This window comes from Lolium perenne, chromosome 4 (genome assembly GCF_019359855.2).
Source record: "Lolium perenne isolate Kyuss_39 chromosome 4, Kyuss_2.0, whole genome shotgun sequence".
Taxonomy (NCBI): domain Eukaryota; kingdom Viridiplantae; phylum Streptophyta; class Magnoliopsida; order Poales; family Poaceae; genus Lolium; species Lolium perenne.
The window spans coordinates 384,349,239-384,369,024 of record NC_067247.2 but is presented as its reverse complement, the minus strand read 5'-3'; the positions used below and the strand labels follow the sequence as shown (position 1 = coordinate 384,369,024).

Here is a 19,786-nt window from a genome sequence, read left to right as displayed (position 1 = left end):
GTTCATACGAACCAGCGGAGCGTGTCTCTCTCCCACACAAGCTTGATGTAATCCAATTTATTCAAACACAAACAAAAACAAAAACAAACCGACGCTCCAAGCAAAGCACATAAGATGTGATGGAATAAAAATATAGTTTCAGGGGAGGAACCTGATAATGTTGTCGATGAAGAAGGGGATGCCTTGGGCATCCCCAAGCTTAGACGCTTGAGTCTTCTTAATATATGCAGGGGTGAACCACCGGGGCATCCCCAAGCTTAGACTTTTCACTCTTCTTGATCATAGTATATCATCCTCCTCTCTTGACCCTTGAAAACTTCCTCCACACCAAACTCAAAACAAACTCATTAGAGGGTTAGTGCATAATCAAAAACTCACATGTTCAGAGGTGACACAATCATTCTAAACACTTCTGGACATTGCTCAAAGCTACTGGAAGGTAATGGAACAAATAAATCCACCCAACACAGCGAAAGAAGCAATGCGAAATAAAAGGCAGAATCTGTCAAAACAGAACAGTCCGTAAAGACGAATTTTATCGAGGCACCAGACTTGCTCAGATGAAAATGCTCAAATTGAATGAAAGTTGCGTACATATCTGAGGATCACTCACGTAAATTGGCATAATTTTCTGAGTTACCTACAGATAATTAGGCCCAGATTCGTGACAGCAAGAAAACAGTTTCTGCGCAGTAATCCAAATCTAGTATTGACTTTACTATCAAAGACTTTACTTGGCACAACAAAACACAAAACTAAGATAAGGAGAGGTTGCTACAGTAGTAAACAACTTCCAAGACACAAATATAAAACAAAGTACTGTAGAAAAATAATACATGGGTTATCTCCCAAGAAGTTCTTTCTTTATAGCCATTAAGATGGGCTCAGCAGTTTTAATGATGCACTCATAAGAAATAGTAGTTGAAGCGAAAGAGAGCATCCAGAGGCAAATTCAAAACACATTTAAGTCTAACATGCTTCCTATGCATAGGAATCTTGTAAATAAACAAGTTCATGAAAAGCAAAGTAACAAGCATAGGAAGATAAAACAAGTATAGCTTCAAAAATTTCAGCACATAGAGAGGTATTTTAGTAACATGAAAATTTCTACAACCATATTTTCCTCTCTCATAATAACTTTCAGTAGTGTCATGAGAAAACTCAACAATATAACCATCACATAAAGGATTCTTATCATGAGTCTCATGCATAAAATAATTACTACTCCCAACATAAGCATAGTTATTCTTATTAATTGTAGTAGGAGCAAATTCAACAAAGTAGCTATCATTATTATTCTCATCAAGTGTAGGAGGCATAGTATTATCATCATAAAAATTACTCTCCATAGTAGGCGGCACTAAAAGACCAATATCATTATAATCATCATAAATAGGAGGCAAAGTATCATCAAAGAAAATTTTCTCCTCAATGCTTGGGGGACTAAAAAGATCATGAAAACCAGCTTCCCCAAGCTTAGAACTTTCCATATCATTAGCAACAATGGTGTTCAAAGCGTTCATACTAATATCATTGCTACTAGCATGCAAATAAGATTCCATGGGTTTTTTAATTTTCGCATTAAACCATTCATGTCTTGACTCAGGAAATAGAATAAAAAGCTCACAGATGTTGTCCATTATGCCTTACTAGTGTAAACAAGAAACAAAAAGTTGCAATTGCAGGATCTAAAGGAAATAGCTTTGAGTACTTACAACGCCGGAAAATAGCTTAGTAGCCGAGATACGGAGTGTGAGTACCTTTTACCTTTCCTCCCCGGCAACGGCGCCAGAAAATTAGCTTGATGTCTACGTTCCCCCTCCTTTCCTGTAGACAGTGTTGGGCCTCCAAGAGCAGAGGTTTGTAGAACAGCAGCAAGTTTTCCCTTAAGTGGATCACCCAAGGTTTATCGAACTCAGGGAGGAAGAGGTCAAAGATATCCCTCTCATGCAACCCTGCAACCACAAAGCAAGAAGTCTCTTGTGTCCCCAACACACCAAATAGGTGCACTAGTTCGGCGAAGAGATAGTGAAATACAGGTGGTATGAATATATATGAGCAGTAGCAACGGTGCCAGAAAATAGCTTGCTGGCGTGTAGTTGATGGTGGTAGTATTGCAGCAGTAGTAACACAGTAAAACAGTAAACAAGCAGCGATAGTAGTATTTAGGAACAAGGCCTAGGGATTACACTTTCACTAGTGGACACTCTCAACATTGATCACATAACAGAACAGATAAATGCATACTCTACACTCTTGTTGGATGATGAACACATTGCGTAGGATTACACGAACCCTCAATGCCGGAGTTAACAAGCTCCACAATAATGCTCATATTTTAGTAACCTTATAGTGTAAGATAGATCAATAGACTAAACCAAGTACTAACATAGCATGCACACTGTCACCTTCATGCATATGTAGGAGGAATAGATCACATCAATATTATCATAGCAATAGTTAACTTCGCAATCTACAAGAGATCATGATCATAGCATAAACCAAGTACTAACACGGTGCACACACTGTCACCTTTACACACGTGCAGGAGGAATAGAACTACTTTAATAACTTTGCTAGAGTAGCACATAGATAAATTGTGATACAAACTCATATGAATCTCAATCATGTAAAGTAGCTCATGAGATCATTGTATTGAGGTACATAGGAGAGAGATGAACCACATAGCTACCGGTACAGCCCCGAGCCTCGATGGAGAACTACTCCCTCCTCATGGGAGCAGCAGCGGTGATGAAGATGGCGGTGGAGATGGCAGCGGTGTTGATGGAGAAGCCTTCCGGGGGCACTTCCCCGCTCCGGCAAGGTGCCGGAACAGAGACTCCTGTCCCCCAGATCTTGGCCTCGCGATGGCGGCGGCTCTGGAAGGTTTCTGTGGTTTTCGTCGAACGCATCAGGGTTTTCGATCCAGGGGCTTTATATAGGCGAAGAGGCGGCGCAGGAGGGTCGAAGGGGTGACGACACCATAGGGCGGCGCGGCCAGGGCCTGGGCCGCGCCGGCCTATGGTCTGGGGGCCCAGTGCCCCCCCTCTGGTCCTTCCCGGGTGTTCTGGATGCTTCCGGTGAAAATAGGAACTTGGGCGTTGATTTCGTCCGATTCCGAGAATATTTCGTTACTAGGATTTCTGAAACCAAAAACAGCAGAAAACAAGAACTGGCACTTCGGCATCTTGTTAATAGGTTAGTTCCAGAAAATGCACGAATATGACATAAAGTGTGCATATAACATGTAGAAATCATCAATAGTGTGGCATGGAACATAAGAAATTATCGATACGTCGGAGACGTATCATCTCACCAAATTATATTCTATCATCTTGCAATAAGGTCTTAGATATCACATATATCTCATACCTTGATTATTTCTGAAAACTAAATTTTTAGCTCCTTACTTTTCAAACAGATTTGAACTTCAAGTTTCATGGAGACAAGATAACTTTAGGTACTAATTGAAACCATAGCTCTTTGAATCAACAATGTGAGGTTTACTAAAAGTTTGCAATAGGACTTAATCATTTCATGATTTTTTTTAACAATACGGTACCAGTCCGTAAAGTTTCTTGTCAGATTTTAACAGTATTTCTATCTCAATCACAAGACTAGCGCATGGTAGAAAACGGATGCCAATACTACAAAATTAATTCAAAATACTACTCAGATTATGTTCATGATAATTAGTTCATGTTTTAATCTAATTACTAATGAACTCCCACTTAATACAACATCCCTCATAGTTGTTAAGTGGTACACGATCCAAATCCACTACACCAAAACCGATCATCACGTGAGATGATGTAGCTTCAATGGTGAACATCAACATGTTGATCATATCATCCATATGACTCATGTTCAACCTTTCGGTTTCCGTTGTCCTGAGGCCATGTCTGTACATGCTAGGCTCGTCAAGCAAACCCAAGTATTCCGCGTGTGTAACATGGCTTACACCCCTTGTATATGAACGTTGAATCTATCACATCCGATCATCACGAGATGCTTTGAAATGACAAACTTTGGCAACGGTGCATACGAGGGGAGAACACTTTATTATCTTGATATTAATGTGAGGGATCATCTTATAATGCTACCGTCGCGTTCTAAGCAAAATAAGATGCATAAAGGATTAACATCACATGCAATTCATATGTGATATGATATGGCCCTTTTGTCTTTGCGCCTTTGATCTTCATCTCCAAAGCACGGACATGATCTCCATCATCTTCAGCATGATCTCCATCATCGTCGGCGTAGCGTCAAGGTCCATGGCGCCGTCTTCATGGTTGTTCACCTCATGTAGCAACTATTACAACTACTTTGAAATACTACTCAACATGAAATTTAAAGACAACCATAAGGCTCCTGCCGGTTGCCACAATACAATAATGATCATCTCATACATATTCATCATCACATTATGGCCATATCACATCACCAAACCCTGCAAAAACAAGTTAGACGTCTCTAATTTGGTTTGCATATTTTACGTGGTTTAGGGTTTTCGAGAGAGATCTAATCTACCTACGAACATGAACCACAACGGTGATACTAATGTTGTGAATAGAAGAGTAAATTGAATCTTCACTATAGTAGGAGAGACAGACACCCGCAAAGCCTCTTATGCAATACAAGTTGCATGTCGAACGAGGAACAAGTCTCATGAACGCGGTCATGTAAAGTTAGTCCGGGCCGCTTCATCCCACTATGCCACAAAGATGCAAAGTACTCAAACTAAAGATAACAAGAGCATCAACGCCCACAAAACCATTGTGTTCTACTCGTGCAACCATCTATGCATAGACACGGCTCTGATACCACTGTAGGGATTCATTGCATAGAAAACAAAAATATTCCTACCGCGAGAACGCAATCCAAGCCAAGATGCAATCTAGAAGACGGGAGCAACGAGGGGATGATCAAGACTCACCCTTGAAGATTTCCAAAGCCTATAAGAGTAGGCTCTTATTGCTGCGGTAGATGATCACTTGCCGCTTGCAAACGCGCGTAGAAGATCTTGATCACGGTGCCACGATCGGCCAGCACCTCCGTACTCGGTCACACGTTCGGTGTTGATGAAGATGACGTTCTTCTCCCCGTTCCAGCGGGCAGCGGAAGTAGTAGATCCTCCTTGGAATCCCGACAGCACGACGGCGTGGTGGCGGTGTCGATGGAGATCTCCGGCGGTGCTTTGCTAAGCATATGCGGGAGAGGTGGTGGAGGAGAGGTAGCTAGGGTTTGGGGAGAGGGGGCTTGGGCGCCGGCCCTCAAAGGGGTGCGGCCAAGGCTGAGCCAAGTATGTCCGGCCACTCTCCCCTTGCCCCTCATTATATAGGTGGAAGCCCCAAGAGTTGTGGTCCAAGTCTTCGAATAAGACCCCAACACCAAAACTTCCCAAAGGTGGGAAACCTACTCAAGGGGGGAGTCCTACCCAAGGTGGGACTCCCACCTTTCCTTGAGGTGGGGCTGGCCGGCCACCAAGGTGGATCCCACCTGGGACTCCTCCCCCTTAGGGTTTGGCCGGCCATGCTAGTGGAGTCCCTCCGGGACTCCACCTTCCATAGTGCCGTTCTTCCGGACTTTTCTAGAACCTGCCATAAATGCACCGGATCATTTCCAAACTTGGAATATGACTTCCTATATATGAATCTTATTCTCCGGACCATTCCGGACCTCCTCGTGATATCCTGGATCCCATCCGAGACTCTGAACAAAACTTCGAACTCCATTCCATATTCCATATCTACTTAAACGACATCAAACCTTAAGTGTGTCACCCTACGGTTCGTGAACTATGTAGACATGGTTGAGACTTCTCTCCGACCAATAACCAATAGCGGGATCTGGAGATCCATAATGGCTCCCACATATTCAACGATGACTTAGTGATCGAATGAACCATTCACATACGATACCAATTCCCTTTGTCACGTGATATTTTACTTGTCCGAGGTTTGATCATCAGTATCACTCTATACCTTGTTCAACCTCGTCTCCTGACAAGTACTCTTTACTCGTACCGTGGTATGTGGTCTCTTATGAACTTATTCATATGCTTGCAAGACATTAGACGACATTCCACTGAGAGGGCCCAGAGTATATCTATCCGTCATCGGGATGGACAAATCCCACTGTTGATCCATATGCCTCAACTCATACTTTCCGGATACTTAATCCCACCTTTATAACCACCCATTTACGCAGTGGCGTTTGATGTAATCAAAGTACCTTTCCGGTATAAGTGATTTACATGATCTCATGGTCATAAGGACTAGGTAACTATGTATCGAAAGCTTATAGCAAATAACTTAATGACGTGATCTTATGCTACGCTTAATTGGGCGTGTCCATTACATCATTCAACAATGACATAACCTTGTTATTAATAACATCCAATGTTCATGATCATGAAACGATGATCATCTATTAATCAACAAGCTAGTTATACAAGAGGCTTACTAGGGACTCCTTGTTGTTCACATAACACACATGTATCAATGTTTCGGTTAATACAATTATAGCATGGTATGTAAACATTATCATAAACTCAAAGATATTATAATAACCATTTTATTATTGCCTCTTGGGCATATCTCCAACATGGCCTTCACCGCCTCCAACTCTGCGGCCAGCGGCTTGCAGAAGATAACCACATCATCCGCATACACCGATATCCTCTGAAGCGCTGTGATCCCCGCAAGCCCGGCAAAAAGTTGTCTCTCTGCGGCTTTCTTGACTGCCGCAGTCAGTACCTCCATAGCCGCCACAAACAACATAGGTGATGTGGGATCACCCTGTCTGAGGCCTCTGACATGAACAATCCTACCTCCAGGGACGCTGTTCACCAACACTCTAGTGTTTGCTGTGTTAAGCAGCAAGGGCACCCACTTTAAAAATCTCTCTCCGAACCCCATGCGTCGAAGGACCTCAAAAAGGAAACTCCAAGATATAGAATCAAAGGCCCTCGAGAGATCCAACTTGAGGAGCACGCCCGACTGCCTCTGTAGATTGATTTTCCTTGCCACTTGCCTCACTAAGATGAAGTTATCATGTAGGGACCTTCCTCTAACAAAAGCCGATTGGTTGGTGCTCACAACCTCGCTCAACCTGCTCCGGAGCCTATTCGCCATAATCTTGGAGAATAGTTTTGCAAAACTATGCACCAAGCTAATGGGGCGATAGTCCTTGACCTCTGTGGCATCCTGCTTCTTAGTGACTAAGGTGATGAGGGCTCGGTTTAGGCGGGCAAAGCCGCGCCCATCTCCTACACTCAATTTGAACAAGCCAGCGAGAATATCTCCCTTGATGATCGGCCACGCCCTCTGGTAGAAAGCTCCTGTGAAACCATCCGGTCCCGGCGCCCGGTCCGGGTGTAGGTCTTTAACCACCCTCCAGATCTCCTCTTCAGTGAACATGTCATCCAGGTCCTGTAGGTGAGCTGTGGGGATCTCAAGCTCTTCCAGATCAATCGAGTACTCTCTCGGTTGCACCTTCCCCAGCAGCTGGAAATAAGCCTCGGTGAAAACCTCCACTTTTCTCTCCTGATCCGTCACAATCTCCTCTCCAATCCTCACAGAAGCAATGTGGTTCTTCGCCCTTCTCCCATTGGCAACCGCATGAAAAAGGGCTGTGTTGGCATCCCCCTCTTTCAACCAACGAACTCTCGACCTTTGTCTCGCCATGGTACGCTCAAGCGAAGCAAGCCCAAGCACAGATTGCTTGAGAGTTCTCCTCAGCCAGATCTCCACGGGGGTCAACCTCCGTCTCTCCTGGGCCACATCAAGACGCAAGATCAAGGTGTTAGCGATCGCAATGTTTAGCTTGACGTTCCCAACCCGTTTTTGCCCCCAAGACTGCAGACGCTCCGCCGCATTCCTGAATAGCGCGTCCAACCTCCGGAAGGGATCCACAATGCCGGGGTCACATACCCAGGCCTCCTTAACCGCCTCATCAAATCCCTCCAACTTGAGCCAGAAGCTCTCAAACTTGAACCTTCTCCTAGGACGAAAGGCCGCATTGAGGGCCAAGTGAAGTGGCGCATGATCCGAGACCGACGAGGATAACCCTTGCAGCACAGAGTCGCAATGCTGCAAGTCCCAGTCTACCGAAACAAGCACCCTATCAATGCGTGTAAGAGTAGCACTCTCCCTTCCATTACTCCAAGTGTAGATCTCCCATGCATGTAAAGATCCTTCAGCTCATGCGCATGCACAAACGCCCTGAAGCGCTGCATCATATTCCTATCGAGGTTCTCATTGTTCTTCTCAGAAGCGTTCAAAATCATATTGAAATCTCCAGCCACCATCCACGGCCCCGGGCAAAGCGTCCTTCTCTGCAACAACTCATGCAGAAACAAGATTTTCTCCTCCACACCTTGTGGCCCATAAACTGTAGTAAGCCACCATTTGGACTCATCCCTAGTCGTGACCTCTCCCGTGATGGCAAATGTGTCGTAGCTCACATTGGCGATTTGGACCACCGAGGTGTCCCATGCCATAACCACTCCTCCTCTTGTATCATCCGCCGGCAAAAAAACGAAGCTATCAAAAGATGGCCCCAAGCATTGGGAGATGTAGAACTCATCCACCTCCCCTACCTTAGTATCCGAGATACACACAATGCTCACATGCAAACTCTCCAAAAACTCCCGAATAGCACTCCTTTTCGCTGGATCATTCGTGCCGCGAACGTTCCAGAACAACAACTCCAGATTACAATCGATAAGAAAAAAGATACAGACTCCACTCCCACTAACACCTAGTGCGCCGCTAGCACAACTCTACAACCCTCCTGCTGGTCGAAGCTCTGGGGCACCATCTTCCCAAAGATGGACGCCATGACCCTCACGTGTCGCTCGCCGAGGGGGGAATCGAAGATCTCGGTGAAGCTAGCAAGGTGCTCCTCGTCCACGGACAACTCCTCCGGGCAGATGCCCAACGCCTTAAGTAGCACCGTCTCTGCTGCCGAGGCTTTGGGCGCCTTCTTCTCCTTCTCAAGCACCGTCATCGCTGTACTCCTAGTCAGACGCCTGGGCGTGAATGGCTGTGCCTCAGCCCGCAGACTAGACGAACTCTCCACCTCCCTGAGTAGAGGTGGGGCCAGCTTCTTGAGGATAGAAGCGCAGAACGTCTTGATGCGACAAAGCGCAAGCCTCTCCTGCTGCAAAGCCAACTCCGCGGCGGTCTCCTCACTACCCACCTCAGGCACGTCCTCCTCAGTAACTTGCTCACCTCGAGCGCGACGCGGAACCATCTGCATGTCGCTGTTTGGCCCCGTGTAGGACGTACACGGGGAAACCACAGGGTCGCTGTCCGTATGCTCCAGCATGTCGCAACGATGCCCACTGTCATACTCCAGCAGGGTTCTCTCCCTCTCAGAAACTGACACCTTGAAGAAACCCTCCAATGCATCAAGTGCATCCTGTTCAATGCATCAACAGCTGCAAGATGATCTGGTGGAGCACATATGGATGCTCCGAGGCAACGCCAACGCCGACGCCAACTAGTCTGTCTTAATTTGTTTCAAAACTTGTGAAATTTTATGCTTCATTTGTTTTAGCACTTGTTAAACATTGTACTGGTTTTCGCCGAATTTGTTTCAGCAATTTTCTGACTCTTGTTCGCCGAACTTGTTAAATTTTATATCGAATTTGTTTGAAATATATCAAATGGGCGAGGTTGGGGGCTTCTGCCGGGGGACGGCTAGAACTTCGACGCTCCCCAGGGAAATTTTCCTCCAATCCGAATAAAAATTTCGCCAGATTTAGACGTGGGGAGCGCCAACGAGTGGAGATGCTCGATCGACGAGCTGCCTGCAGGGACTGTAGCACGGTGGAAGTACTAGCCTAGACGTCCTTTCGGTCAGCATGGTGTCTACTGGAGAAAAAAAAAACAGAAACAATCCGCCGTGTTCGAGGCAACGTGCCCGTACCCGCATATATCCACCAGCATAGTACCTTTTCTTTCATGTCAGTACATGAACAGTACAAGGCTGGAGCTATCGCAAGTAGGAGTACTAGCAATTGGTTACTTCTCGCACGAGCTGTTTGAGGCTGGAACAACAGGAGGATACGTGTCGGAGGCTCATCTCCGAGCCCACTCCAATGACGGTACGTACTGCTGCATCCGTGCATCTGCAACTTGCATAGCGTACAAGCAAAAAGGAGACATGTGCGAGTCGACGACGGGCCAACGGTATGCACAATGAGTCAGTGATTAACTTGGCTTTACGTGGAAATAAAAATCCATGAGAGAGAGAGAGAGATTGACGACGCAGGCATGACGTGTGAATCCGATGGAAGGTCTCGACCCAGGGAGCTCACGTGAGCGCAGTGTACAGTTTTTTTTTTTTTGTATGATATGAGAGGAGAATGATATGATATGAAGCGGTGACGCAACGGATGAAAAGTTATTTGGGAGAAAGTGACGGGTACATCGACTAAACTAGAGATTGAGAAGATTGGAGGTGGACCTTATACTAATTTAGACGCAACACCGCAAAGAACAAATTATTGAATTTTATTTGAGCACCAACTATGAAGTCAATCTATAGTTTCCATGATCTTCACTAGTTCTTCCATGATCTTATGGTTGTACTATATTAGTTCTTAGTTATAAAAATTATCCTAAAAAAATATACATATATAAATATTGAAATTACTATATTTCCTTAATGGTGCATGAAACGATAATTTCTCTGTCTACCATTTGTACCTTCTAAAATACGGAGATACCGAAATTTGCTATGCACAAAAATTCACCTTATATATATGTTTTAATTGGGTATAGCTTAACTTCGGAAAATCCATCCAAAGCAAAGATCTTGCATGTTTCCTACAAATACATTCGTTAGCTAATTGGAATTCTAAGTCAACTTTCTCACATCTTCTGTAATATGGAACCATTGAAATATCATATAGGCACACTTCCTACTTCCTATGCGTAAGACTTCATCATATATATGTTTCTATTGAGTGGTCACTACGGGAGTTCTGGCGTTGCCGACAGTGGCTACCTTTACCGAGAGCATTTCATCAGGGCACACGACAAAGACCACATATGGTGAGAGTCCACCAAGATGTAACGCACGACTGAAGTAGTCTAAAACTCTTAGAAAAGTTCCATTCTTAGAAAAGAAACAAAAATCTCTCGGCAAATAACGTGCACAAATGTCCCTGCCCGTCGCCGGTGACGGGATATGGTCATCATGTTTTTTTTGTGAAGAGTCACCCCCTTGGATCTCAGCAGAGCCCTACTTTTGTCGAGTGTTGCTCTTAGGTAATATTTTAAAAATATTTTTCTTTCACTGAGCCAATTCCATTGCATAAACGTACCAAAATTTAGCTCAGAGGTGCATATTAAAATAAACATCCCAAACAATAGTGCCAAAAGTAATTCCAACTTTTCTGTATAAACAAAATCATTTTTCATTTTCTATATGCTAACACGTGGCATTATGAAATATAAAAAATATGGTGCAAAATAGAACCACTCAATTTTTCACACATAGTAAGCCATATCTTTTTATGGATAATTCCAAAATTGAATGAATTTTCAAGTTCCTAGCTATTATGTACCATTTAAATGATCTATGTTGATTTATTTAAATTAAATCAAATTTGAACTGCAACTGTGTGATAGTTTTCTCCTAAAAAATCTCAAAAATTACTTTTAGGTACACAAGTAATTATAACTATAGAGGAACAACTCGCAGTTTTAAAAGATTCAACACCTTGCTATAAATGACCCTGATTTAAAAAATGAAAATAATGAAATAAATAATGAAATCCTTACCCATGTAGTCCTTTTATGTGTAGTGATTGTATGAAAAAAACCAAAAACCCAATATGTGATTACGAAAAAATCACCTAAATGAGCTATTATGTATGAACATTCACAACTTTTAAGCCAGAGTGATCTAGGTCATGGTCATGTATGTGGCATAGTTTATTACAGTGAAATCAAATTTAGCACAGAGCTGCATCTTGCCATTCCAAACAATATTGCAGAAATTTATTTCCAATTATTTTGTATAAAAAACTATTTTCCATTTTCTAAGTGCTAAAATGAGGTTGTAATAAAGAAAAAAATTATTGAACTGTGGAGATTGCGAAGATTTTAAGTGGACCTTACTCTAATTTATATGCAAGGTCGTAAAGACCGAATTATTGGATTCTATACCAACAAAAATTCTGAGGCCAAATCGTAGTTGCCATGATCTTCAATGGTTCTTCTATGATGTTATGGTTGTACTTATAAAAGGCATCCTAAAAGAATATACACATATTTCAGAAATTGGTATTTCTACTTGGCTTGAGAAATCGGATATTAAGTAAACTGCTTGTAATGTTGGAAATTTTAGAACTTCACTATTGTTGTTTTATAAGAAGGATTGCTCAAAAGGGGGTGGCTCAAATATTGTTAATTATTAAAAAAATTGCAAATGTGCTCACTTTTTTTGTACTTCCATCACTATGTCAATTTTTGTTTAGTTTTTTAAATTGTATTTATTACATTTGCTTTTTTGCATTAATTGCAATTGCCTTTTTTACTACAGTTGGGTATTAACTCATGGTGAGTAACAAAGCAACGGAAACAAGAGAAATTCCAAAGCAACTGATTTTTTTATTGCAATTGCACTTTAATTAGGGAAATTGACTAGATCTTGTTTTTTAGTCACATGCACCCTACTACTTCAACTTAAAGTGGTATGCACTTCTCAGTATCGCTTGACTAAAAATTAGCTTAGTTCTCAATCATATGATGTCATTATATCTCAGTTACAACCAATATATAATTCCCGTAAACTTAGGGTGAGATTCAATGGTTCAAGACATATTCCCTAGTTGCATCCCATTTGCAACTAAAAGAGCTCAGCTGCAATCCAGTTGCAACCGGAAATATCTTAACTGCAACCCACTTGCAACTCAGAAGACTCACAAATTACGATGCAAATCTAATGGCTGAGTCTTAACTCAACACTAACTTTATTATCACTTGATTGGGAATTAGCAAAAATTGAATAATACATAAACCCAATCCATCTAAAATACTTTTTGTACTCCCCTAAGTTCCCTAATAGAAAACCTTTGAGGAAATTAAATTAGCTAGTTAATGAAGAGAGGAAGTAGTATTATTAGCGGACGAAATATACTATCAGCGGGAATTAAATAAATAGAAGATTGTTAGTAGAGCCAAAATGAAAATACTCACTCCATTCAAAAATAATAGCCACAGCTTTTTCTAGATACGGCGGCCGGGTGTATCTACATAGTAAGATGCATCTAGAGAAAGGTGCGACAATTATTTTGGAATGGATGTTTAGGAACGAAGTGTGTGGTACATCAACCCATATCCATCTCCCGAATGCTCTCTCCGTCATTCAGTTTTAGGACGGAGATAGTACTTATTTCTAGCATTATCAGCGGAGAAGGCCTACCATAGTTACAAATTCAATATTAATACCCCCTTAGTTCAGAAAAGGATGTCTTAACTTTTTCTATATTTGTATGTATTTATCACAAAAGGATGTTTAATTTTTTTTCAAAATACATATGTATATATCTACACACTAAAACACATCTAGATACATGCATATTTTAGCAAAGTTGGGACATCTTTTTGTGAACGGAGAGAGTAAAAGCTTAGTACGTAGAGCCAAAAAGAAAAGAAGGAAAGGCAAGAAAGTCTGATGTTGATGGCCCCACAGATAGGCACGGCCCCATCGTTCTTTTCAGTAGTAGGTTGTTTTAATTGCAATTAGTTGGAAACTGTGGACCACTCCTTCCCCACTTGGAGGCAGGGCCTTCTTTCAGAATATTTTGTGGGGCTTAAAATATTTTGACTAGTTCGGGAATAATTTTGCTGGGGTTGAAATATCTTGATTGCAGTACAGTTACTACACAGCTAAACCATCTTTGTACAACGTTGTCTAAGATGCATGTTCATCCTTTTGCACTCTTACAATTTAAACGTTCCATCCTACTAGCTTCTAATAATGTGTAGGTTAAAATTCAAAAACGTAATGTGTAGGTTTGAGAATTTTTGGGGTGCACATGTTACAGTTTCCCTCTTCATTTGTTCCACCCTAAACCCTAAACATCACACTACTATTTGTGAAACGAGGCAGGGCGCAGAATCAAATCAGCTGCATCCGCTTCGCGGACAGCGATCAACTTGAGCAAACGCATCACATCCTAGAGCTATTTATGTACGCAAAAGGTGCTTCCTATCTCATAGCAATGTTAGTCCACTGCTGGAAGAAAACAAGTCTCCGCCTATCAAAAAATAGAGAGATAGAGACAGTAATTAATCGGAATGATCTGAGACCTGCACAATTACCCCGACAACCCAAAAAAATCCTGTAGCATCGGATCGAGTCCTATGAATGAATGATCCAGCAGATATTAGAATCTTCCTCCGAGCAGTTTAGGCCACACGTATGTACTACACTGTACACCGAAAGTGGTCGAATTAAGTTGATCTTACCACAATCACACATAGAAGAAGAAGATTTCTCCAAAGTCCAAACACACACACTGGACGAAAAAACGGTAGCAGGTAGGAACGTCCAGATATTTGTAGACACGACAGTGTACAGAGAGGAGTAGAAGTAGCAGCAGCAGGTTAGCGCGCGGCAGGGCAAGGCGAGAGCTCGACGGGGCAACTACCACACCATCCATCCACCACGAACATAGCACAGCACCCCGGCCGACGACGAGCGACGAGCGACGAGCTCCTGTCGATCCCATGTAAGTTTTCCGTGCCACACCTTTTCCCCGTTTCCCGATTGCTTTTCTGACGACAGATCTTTGGATTGGTTGGTTTCTTTAAGACCGCTGCGTCTAGATCACCCTTGCCTAGCTTTTGATCCTGTTTTTAATCCACCTCCTTTTTCATCCCGAGCCAAAGCGAGATTCTTGTGCTGCTACCTCGCTGACTGTGAGGTGAGCTTGTGTGTGTGAGTAAAAGGGGATGCTAGCTACCAACGTAGTATATCTGCTACCTCCCTCTCGGATTGCTACCTGCTGCAAGTCTGCAACGCATCTCTTTTTTTTTTTTTTTTTGACTTGCTTGCTTAGTGTTCGTCCGTCTAGAGCTAACTAGCTAGCTCGAATGATGTGTGTAGTACTGGACTATTAATACTGAGCAGTCATAGATCAGTGGTCGTATATAGGACTGGCTGATGAATTTGCGTATCTTCTGTGCTGGTTCTTCAGAAAGATTTGCTCGTCCGAGCTAGCTAGCTATCTCTAGCTGCTTTGCGCGCGCAAAGTGAGCTAGCTCGTCTACTTTGAGTTTGATTGTTCTTCCTAGTTCCTACCCTTTTTTTTTGTCTCGGTTTCTGACTGGTGTGATGCTTGCTTCAGCTCGATCGAGCTGGGATTTCCTTGGCGTGATCAAGACGAGGACGGCGACGATGGCGCACGATCCGAGCCTGGGCTTCGCGGACTACTTCTCGGCGGCTGACGCGGCGTCGGCGACGCTCATGCCGGCGATGGACCACGAGGGGCCGCCGGAGCTTTACGGCCTGCAGAACGGGATGGACATGCTTGGCATGCACCGCCTGCACGCCGCCGCTGCGATGCCCGAGCAGCAGCAGCACGGGGACGGTGCGGGATCCACCATGCGCTTCTTCCTCGAGCAACAGCAGCAACAGCAGCATCAGCAGCACCACCAGACGACCCAGGCGCCGCTGTCCCTGTCGCTGCACCACCACCTCGGCGGCTCGTCCCAGCAGCAGCAGCAGCACGAGCCACTCGCGGCGTCATGGATGCTGCAGCACGACCAGCACGACGTGTCGGCGCACGGGCACGGCGCTGCGTGGCAACTGCGCGGCTCTAGGTTCCTCCTACCGGCGCAGCAGCTCCTCCAGGGGTTCTGCAGCCTCCCCGCCGACGTCACCGCCAAGCGCGCTAAGCCACTGCTGCAGAAGCAAGAAGATGGCACCGGCGGCGAGGGTTCTTCGTCGTCGACCTCCTGCTTTGCCCCGTCGGCGCAGATCCAGGCCATGGACGCGCTGGAGCTGCAGCGGCTCAAGGACAAGCTCTACATCATGCTCGAAGAGGTGAGCCTCGACTTGAACTTGGAGCCATAGCAGCTCAGTTAGCTAATCCAATTCCAATCATCCAAGCACAAAGCTAGCCAGCCAGCTAATCTAATTCCAATCATGCGAGGACGGCTCCACCACAGGCAGTTGCTTGACTAATTAGCAGGCGGGCACTGCAGATCGAAAGGGAATCTGGGATTACAGGAAAAGTACTAGGAGTTCCATTATGGTTGCCGGAATAGTGCACCTGGGACTAGGGCAGGGAAGGGGCGCCATTCTTGGGCCTCACCCTTTGGTTTCGGAAACCTCTATTCCCTTTCCTCTCCGAGGTGTCTATCTACGCGATCGAGGCCGGGTCCCCTGCCTAGGTAGCCGGGCCGGTCATGCACACTCTCCGTCTCCGTCCCACTCCCGGCCTGCCTGCCATGACTCTGCAACTGCAAAGCTTTCTCTGCATACTCGCTGCTCCACCACCACTTTGCCCATCCATCTCCCTTCCTTGGATAATTCAATGCCTCAGCTCTCGCAAAACAATTTTTACCCTCTGCACTGCCAGTGTCACTGCGGCTGAAAGAGCGCCAGTGGTTGCAGCAGAGTTCTAGGAGCAGGCAGCTCGATCCACACAAGTTACAACAATGTCAGTTTTTACTGCTACTTCACTGTTACATTGCCCATCTCGATCTTAACCTTTTTACTACAAGGTAGAAATACAACACATGAAATAAAGTTTTGTTTTTCTTCGATAGAGGAGTTTTATTGACTCGAATGTCGCATCAAACATATACAAGCAAAAGGGCATGCATATCCGTCTTTGCATAACTAAGATGCACACATGAAACAAAGCTTATATGTCATTCTGTCAACTGATTGATGCAGGTGGATAGGAGGTACCGGAGGTACTGCGAGCAGATGAGGGGGCTAGCGGGTGGGTTCGAGGCTGTGGCGGGACAGCGCGCGGCGGCGGAGTACACTGCGCTGGCAGCACGGACGATCTCCCGGCACTTTCGGAGCCTGAGGGACGGGATTGTGGCACAACTTCAGGTGGTGAGGAAGGCGCTCGGGGAGAAGGACGTGTCGACTCCAGGGATGACACGTGGGGACACGCCACGGCTCAAGGTTTTGGACCAGTGCATCCGACAACAGAAGGCGTTGCACCAAAACGGCGGCTTCATGGAGAGTCACCCGTGGCGGCCACAGCGCGGCCTGCCCGAGCGCGCCGTCACCATCCTTCGAGCATGGCTCTTTGAGCACTTCCTTCATCCGTAAGTACATGCGCCATGCATCCAAAATTCCAAACTCAGATCACCTCTCTCCTAGTAAAACATTCAAATAACACACTATATACCTAGTCATTTTAAGCAAGCATGTACTAGATGTATTCATGTAAACCTATGCAGTGATACATGGTGCAACAATAGAGCTAGCCTGCAGAATATATTTATCAAGCTAAGTTAGAATCTAAGTTAATTGGCTAGCTCTCAATGAAGTTTTCTTGAAACAGTAAGGTTTACATTTTCCCAAAAAATAGCTAATATTCTTGAGTAGTACTACAGAATATTGTTCTCCCGGACCACATTTATATATGTTGGTATCATATCAACTGCTCAAATGGCCACATTGGGTAGTATAGATGTGCTATATCTACTCAAAGCATATACCCAAATGCCATTGCATTAGAAAACGCAACCCAATGACTTGAGTATTCCTCAACGACTATGGAGAGCCAAATTAATCCAACTGTAACCATTAACTAACTGGCCGGTTTTCATCATGTGAGTTGATTAACTACGTATTGTATCTCATGAGTGATTGATTTTGTATGTATGTAACGTACGTAAGCAAAAAAAGTCTTCCGAGAGAAAATGATGGCTACCTAGCTAGCTTAATCTAATCATGCATGGTTAGATAAATGACGCCTCTCTCTCTTGGTGTGATTTGCAAACTAATCAGGGTAGTGTGTTCGAGTGTACAGCGCGCGTAACCATCAGCTAGCCTAGCTCCAACTTCCAAACGACTCAGCAGTAGTTATAGTTATTTAGTAGCAATTTGTTGTTTTCTAATAGCGCATGCACATGAGTACAAGCTAGCATTAGAATTTTCTGCTGATGTGATCCGTTCCGTTGTACTCAGGTATCCTAGCGACGTGGACAAGCACATCTTGGCTCGCCAGACCGGCCTCTCACGGAGCCAGGTACGTTCCCTGCATCGCATCGATCGATCAGTGCATTGCAATTCGCAACGTTCAAAACCATGGTGTGTAGATGGAGCGTCAATTCAATTGGTTGCCATGTCAAGGTCTCGCCGCGTCCTCTTGCGCTGGCCGGAAAGAGATTCTTGTTTAGACTTGCGCCTCTCGTTACAATGACATGTGTTGCGTGTGGGCGCTGTGCAGGTATCCAACTGGTTCATCAACGCGAGGGTGCGGCTGTGGAAGCCCATGGTGGAGGAGATGTACGTGGAGGAGATGAAGGAGGACGATGGAGGCGGCGGGCAGGCGGGCGGACTGAACCCTAACCCTAGCAGCGGCAGCAGCCACGCCTCCGACGGACAGCAGCAGCAGCGTTTGGTCGCTGACGAAGCCGATCGTGCGGGCGGCGGCGATCGTAAGCCGACGCGTGCGCAGCTGCACGACGTCCACGACGCGGGCTCGCTCGCGTCCATCGTCAACATCGCCGGCCCCGGCGCGTCCCGGATGGAGAGCTTCGGCATCATGGACAATCACCTCGGCTTCGACGCGTACGATGGATCACAGGGGCAGGGCTTCGGCGGCGCTGGCGGAGGCGTGTCGCTGACCTTGGGGCTGCAGCAGCACGACTCTCACGACGGCGGCGGCGTGAACATCGCCTTCGGCGCGCCCTCCGCGCAGCACGGCGCGGGCGGGTTTTTGTTCCCAGGCGAGCAGATGGACGCCGTGCATTCAGCCGGCGCCCACGGCCACCACATCCAATTCGGGGTGGGCGGCATGGACGGCGCCGGCGAGGCTTCCCACGGTGGGCAGGATCAGCACTACCGGGGGCTAAGCGCCGGGTTTCACCTCCTCCGCGACCTGGCCGGGTGATCCGTGTCACATGCACGCACCCTCCGTCTGCCGGCGCCGCGAACTCGATGGATTAAGGTGCCGGGGCTTGCACGCACGCGATGGACAGGGACGCCGCAACGTACGGCGCCGGCCGGCGTGTCGATCTCCTCACGTGCGCGCTATCTTTGCACAGCATTGGGTTGTGCCCGGCTAGCTAGCTTATGGTGATTTTTGCCCTGATATGTACGCATCTCGGCAGGTCTCTGTCGATCGTTGTACGCCGAGCTAGCTGATTGCAATATTGCGTACGTACGTGCACGATCCAGTACGTGCTTTTCCTGTACTTCGGAAGCAGGCTGGTAAGGGGTCGACGTATCGGCCGGCCGTCGGAGGATCGATTGTATAGTGGACACAAGCTAGCAGCTTATTTGTAGCTCGATTGAATTATCGAATTGGTGGATGATTGATCCCACACTGGTTATGTTAGCTAGCTTATGCCCCGGTGACACTGCTAAACTCGATTCGCTCAAACACACAAAAAATAATCATGGGAAATGCAATTCCAGCGATGCTGCTAAATAACCAGGGATAAATGGTACAGATAATTTTCATTCCATATCTGCATCCGCATCAGTTTTTGAAGATATGGTATGCACTTTTAGAAATCTGCCGGATATAAATGTGGATGTGGATATTGCTCAAGAGGATATG

At 45.4% G+C, this 19,786-nt stretch overlaps 1 protein-coding gene across 4 annotated transcripts; it reads left to right on the top strand.

Moving 5' to 3' along the window:
- Positions 1 to 14,598: 14,598 nt before the first annotated feature.
- On the top strand, positions 14,599 to 19,547 carry LOC127297289 (homeobox protein BEL1 homolog). 4 transcript variants are annotated; one of them, XM_051327586.2, is made up of 5 exons: positions 14,599 to 14,758; positions 15,377 to 16,074; positions 16,933 to 17,318; positions 18,187 to 18,247; positions 18,449 to 19,547. In XM_051327586.2, exons 2-5 carry the CDS (start codon positions 15,427 to 15,429, stop codon positions 19,112 to 19,114), a joined length of 1,761 nt encoding a protein of 586 aa, XP_051183546.1. In that variant the 5' UTR covers positions 14,599 to 14,758; positions 15,377 to 15,426; the 3' UTR covers positions 19,115 to 19,547. The 4 variants fall into 4 exon arrangements, with proteins under 4 accessions (XP_051183546.1, XP_051183548.1, XP_051183549.1 ...); XM_051327588.2 differs by having other exon boundaries at positions 14,609 to 14,762; XM_051327589.2 differs by lacking the exon at positions 14,599 to 14,758 and adding an exon at positions 14,826 to 14,953.
- The last annotated feature ends 239 nt before the right edge of the window (positions 19,548 to 19,786 follow it).

Excerpts from the sequence above, each read along its gene's own strand:
- LOC127297289 (XM_051327586.2), top strand. The coding sequence starts at position 15,427 with ATGGCGCACGATCCGAGCCTGGGCTTCGCGGACTACTTCTCGGCGGCT. Across the intron at positions 16,075-16,932 it reads TCTACATCATGCTCGAAGAG|GTGGATAGGAGGTACCGGAG; the intron begins GTGAGCCTCGAC and ends TGATTGATGCAG. Across the intron at positions 17,319-18,186 it reads TTTGAGCACTTCCTTCATCC|GTATCCTAGCGACGTGGACA; the intron begins GTAAGTACATGC and ends CGTTGTACTCAG.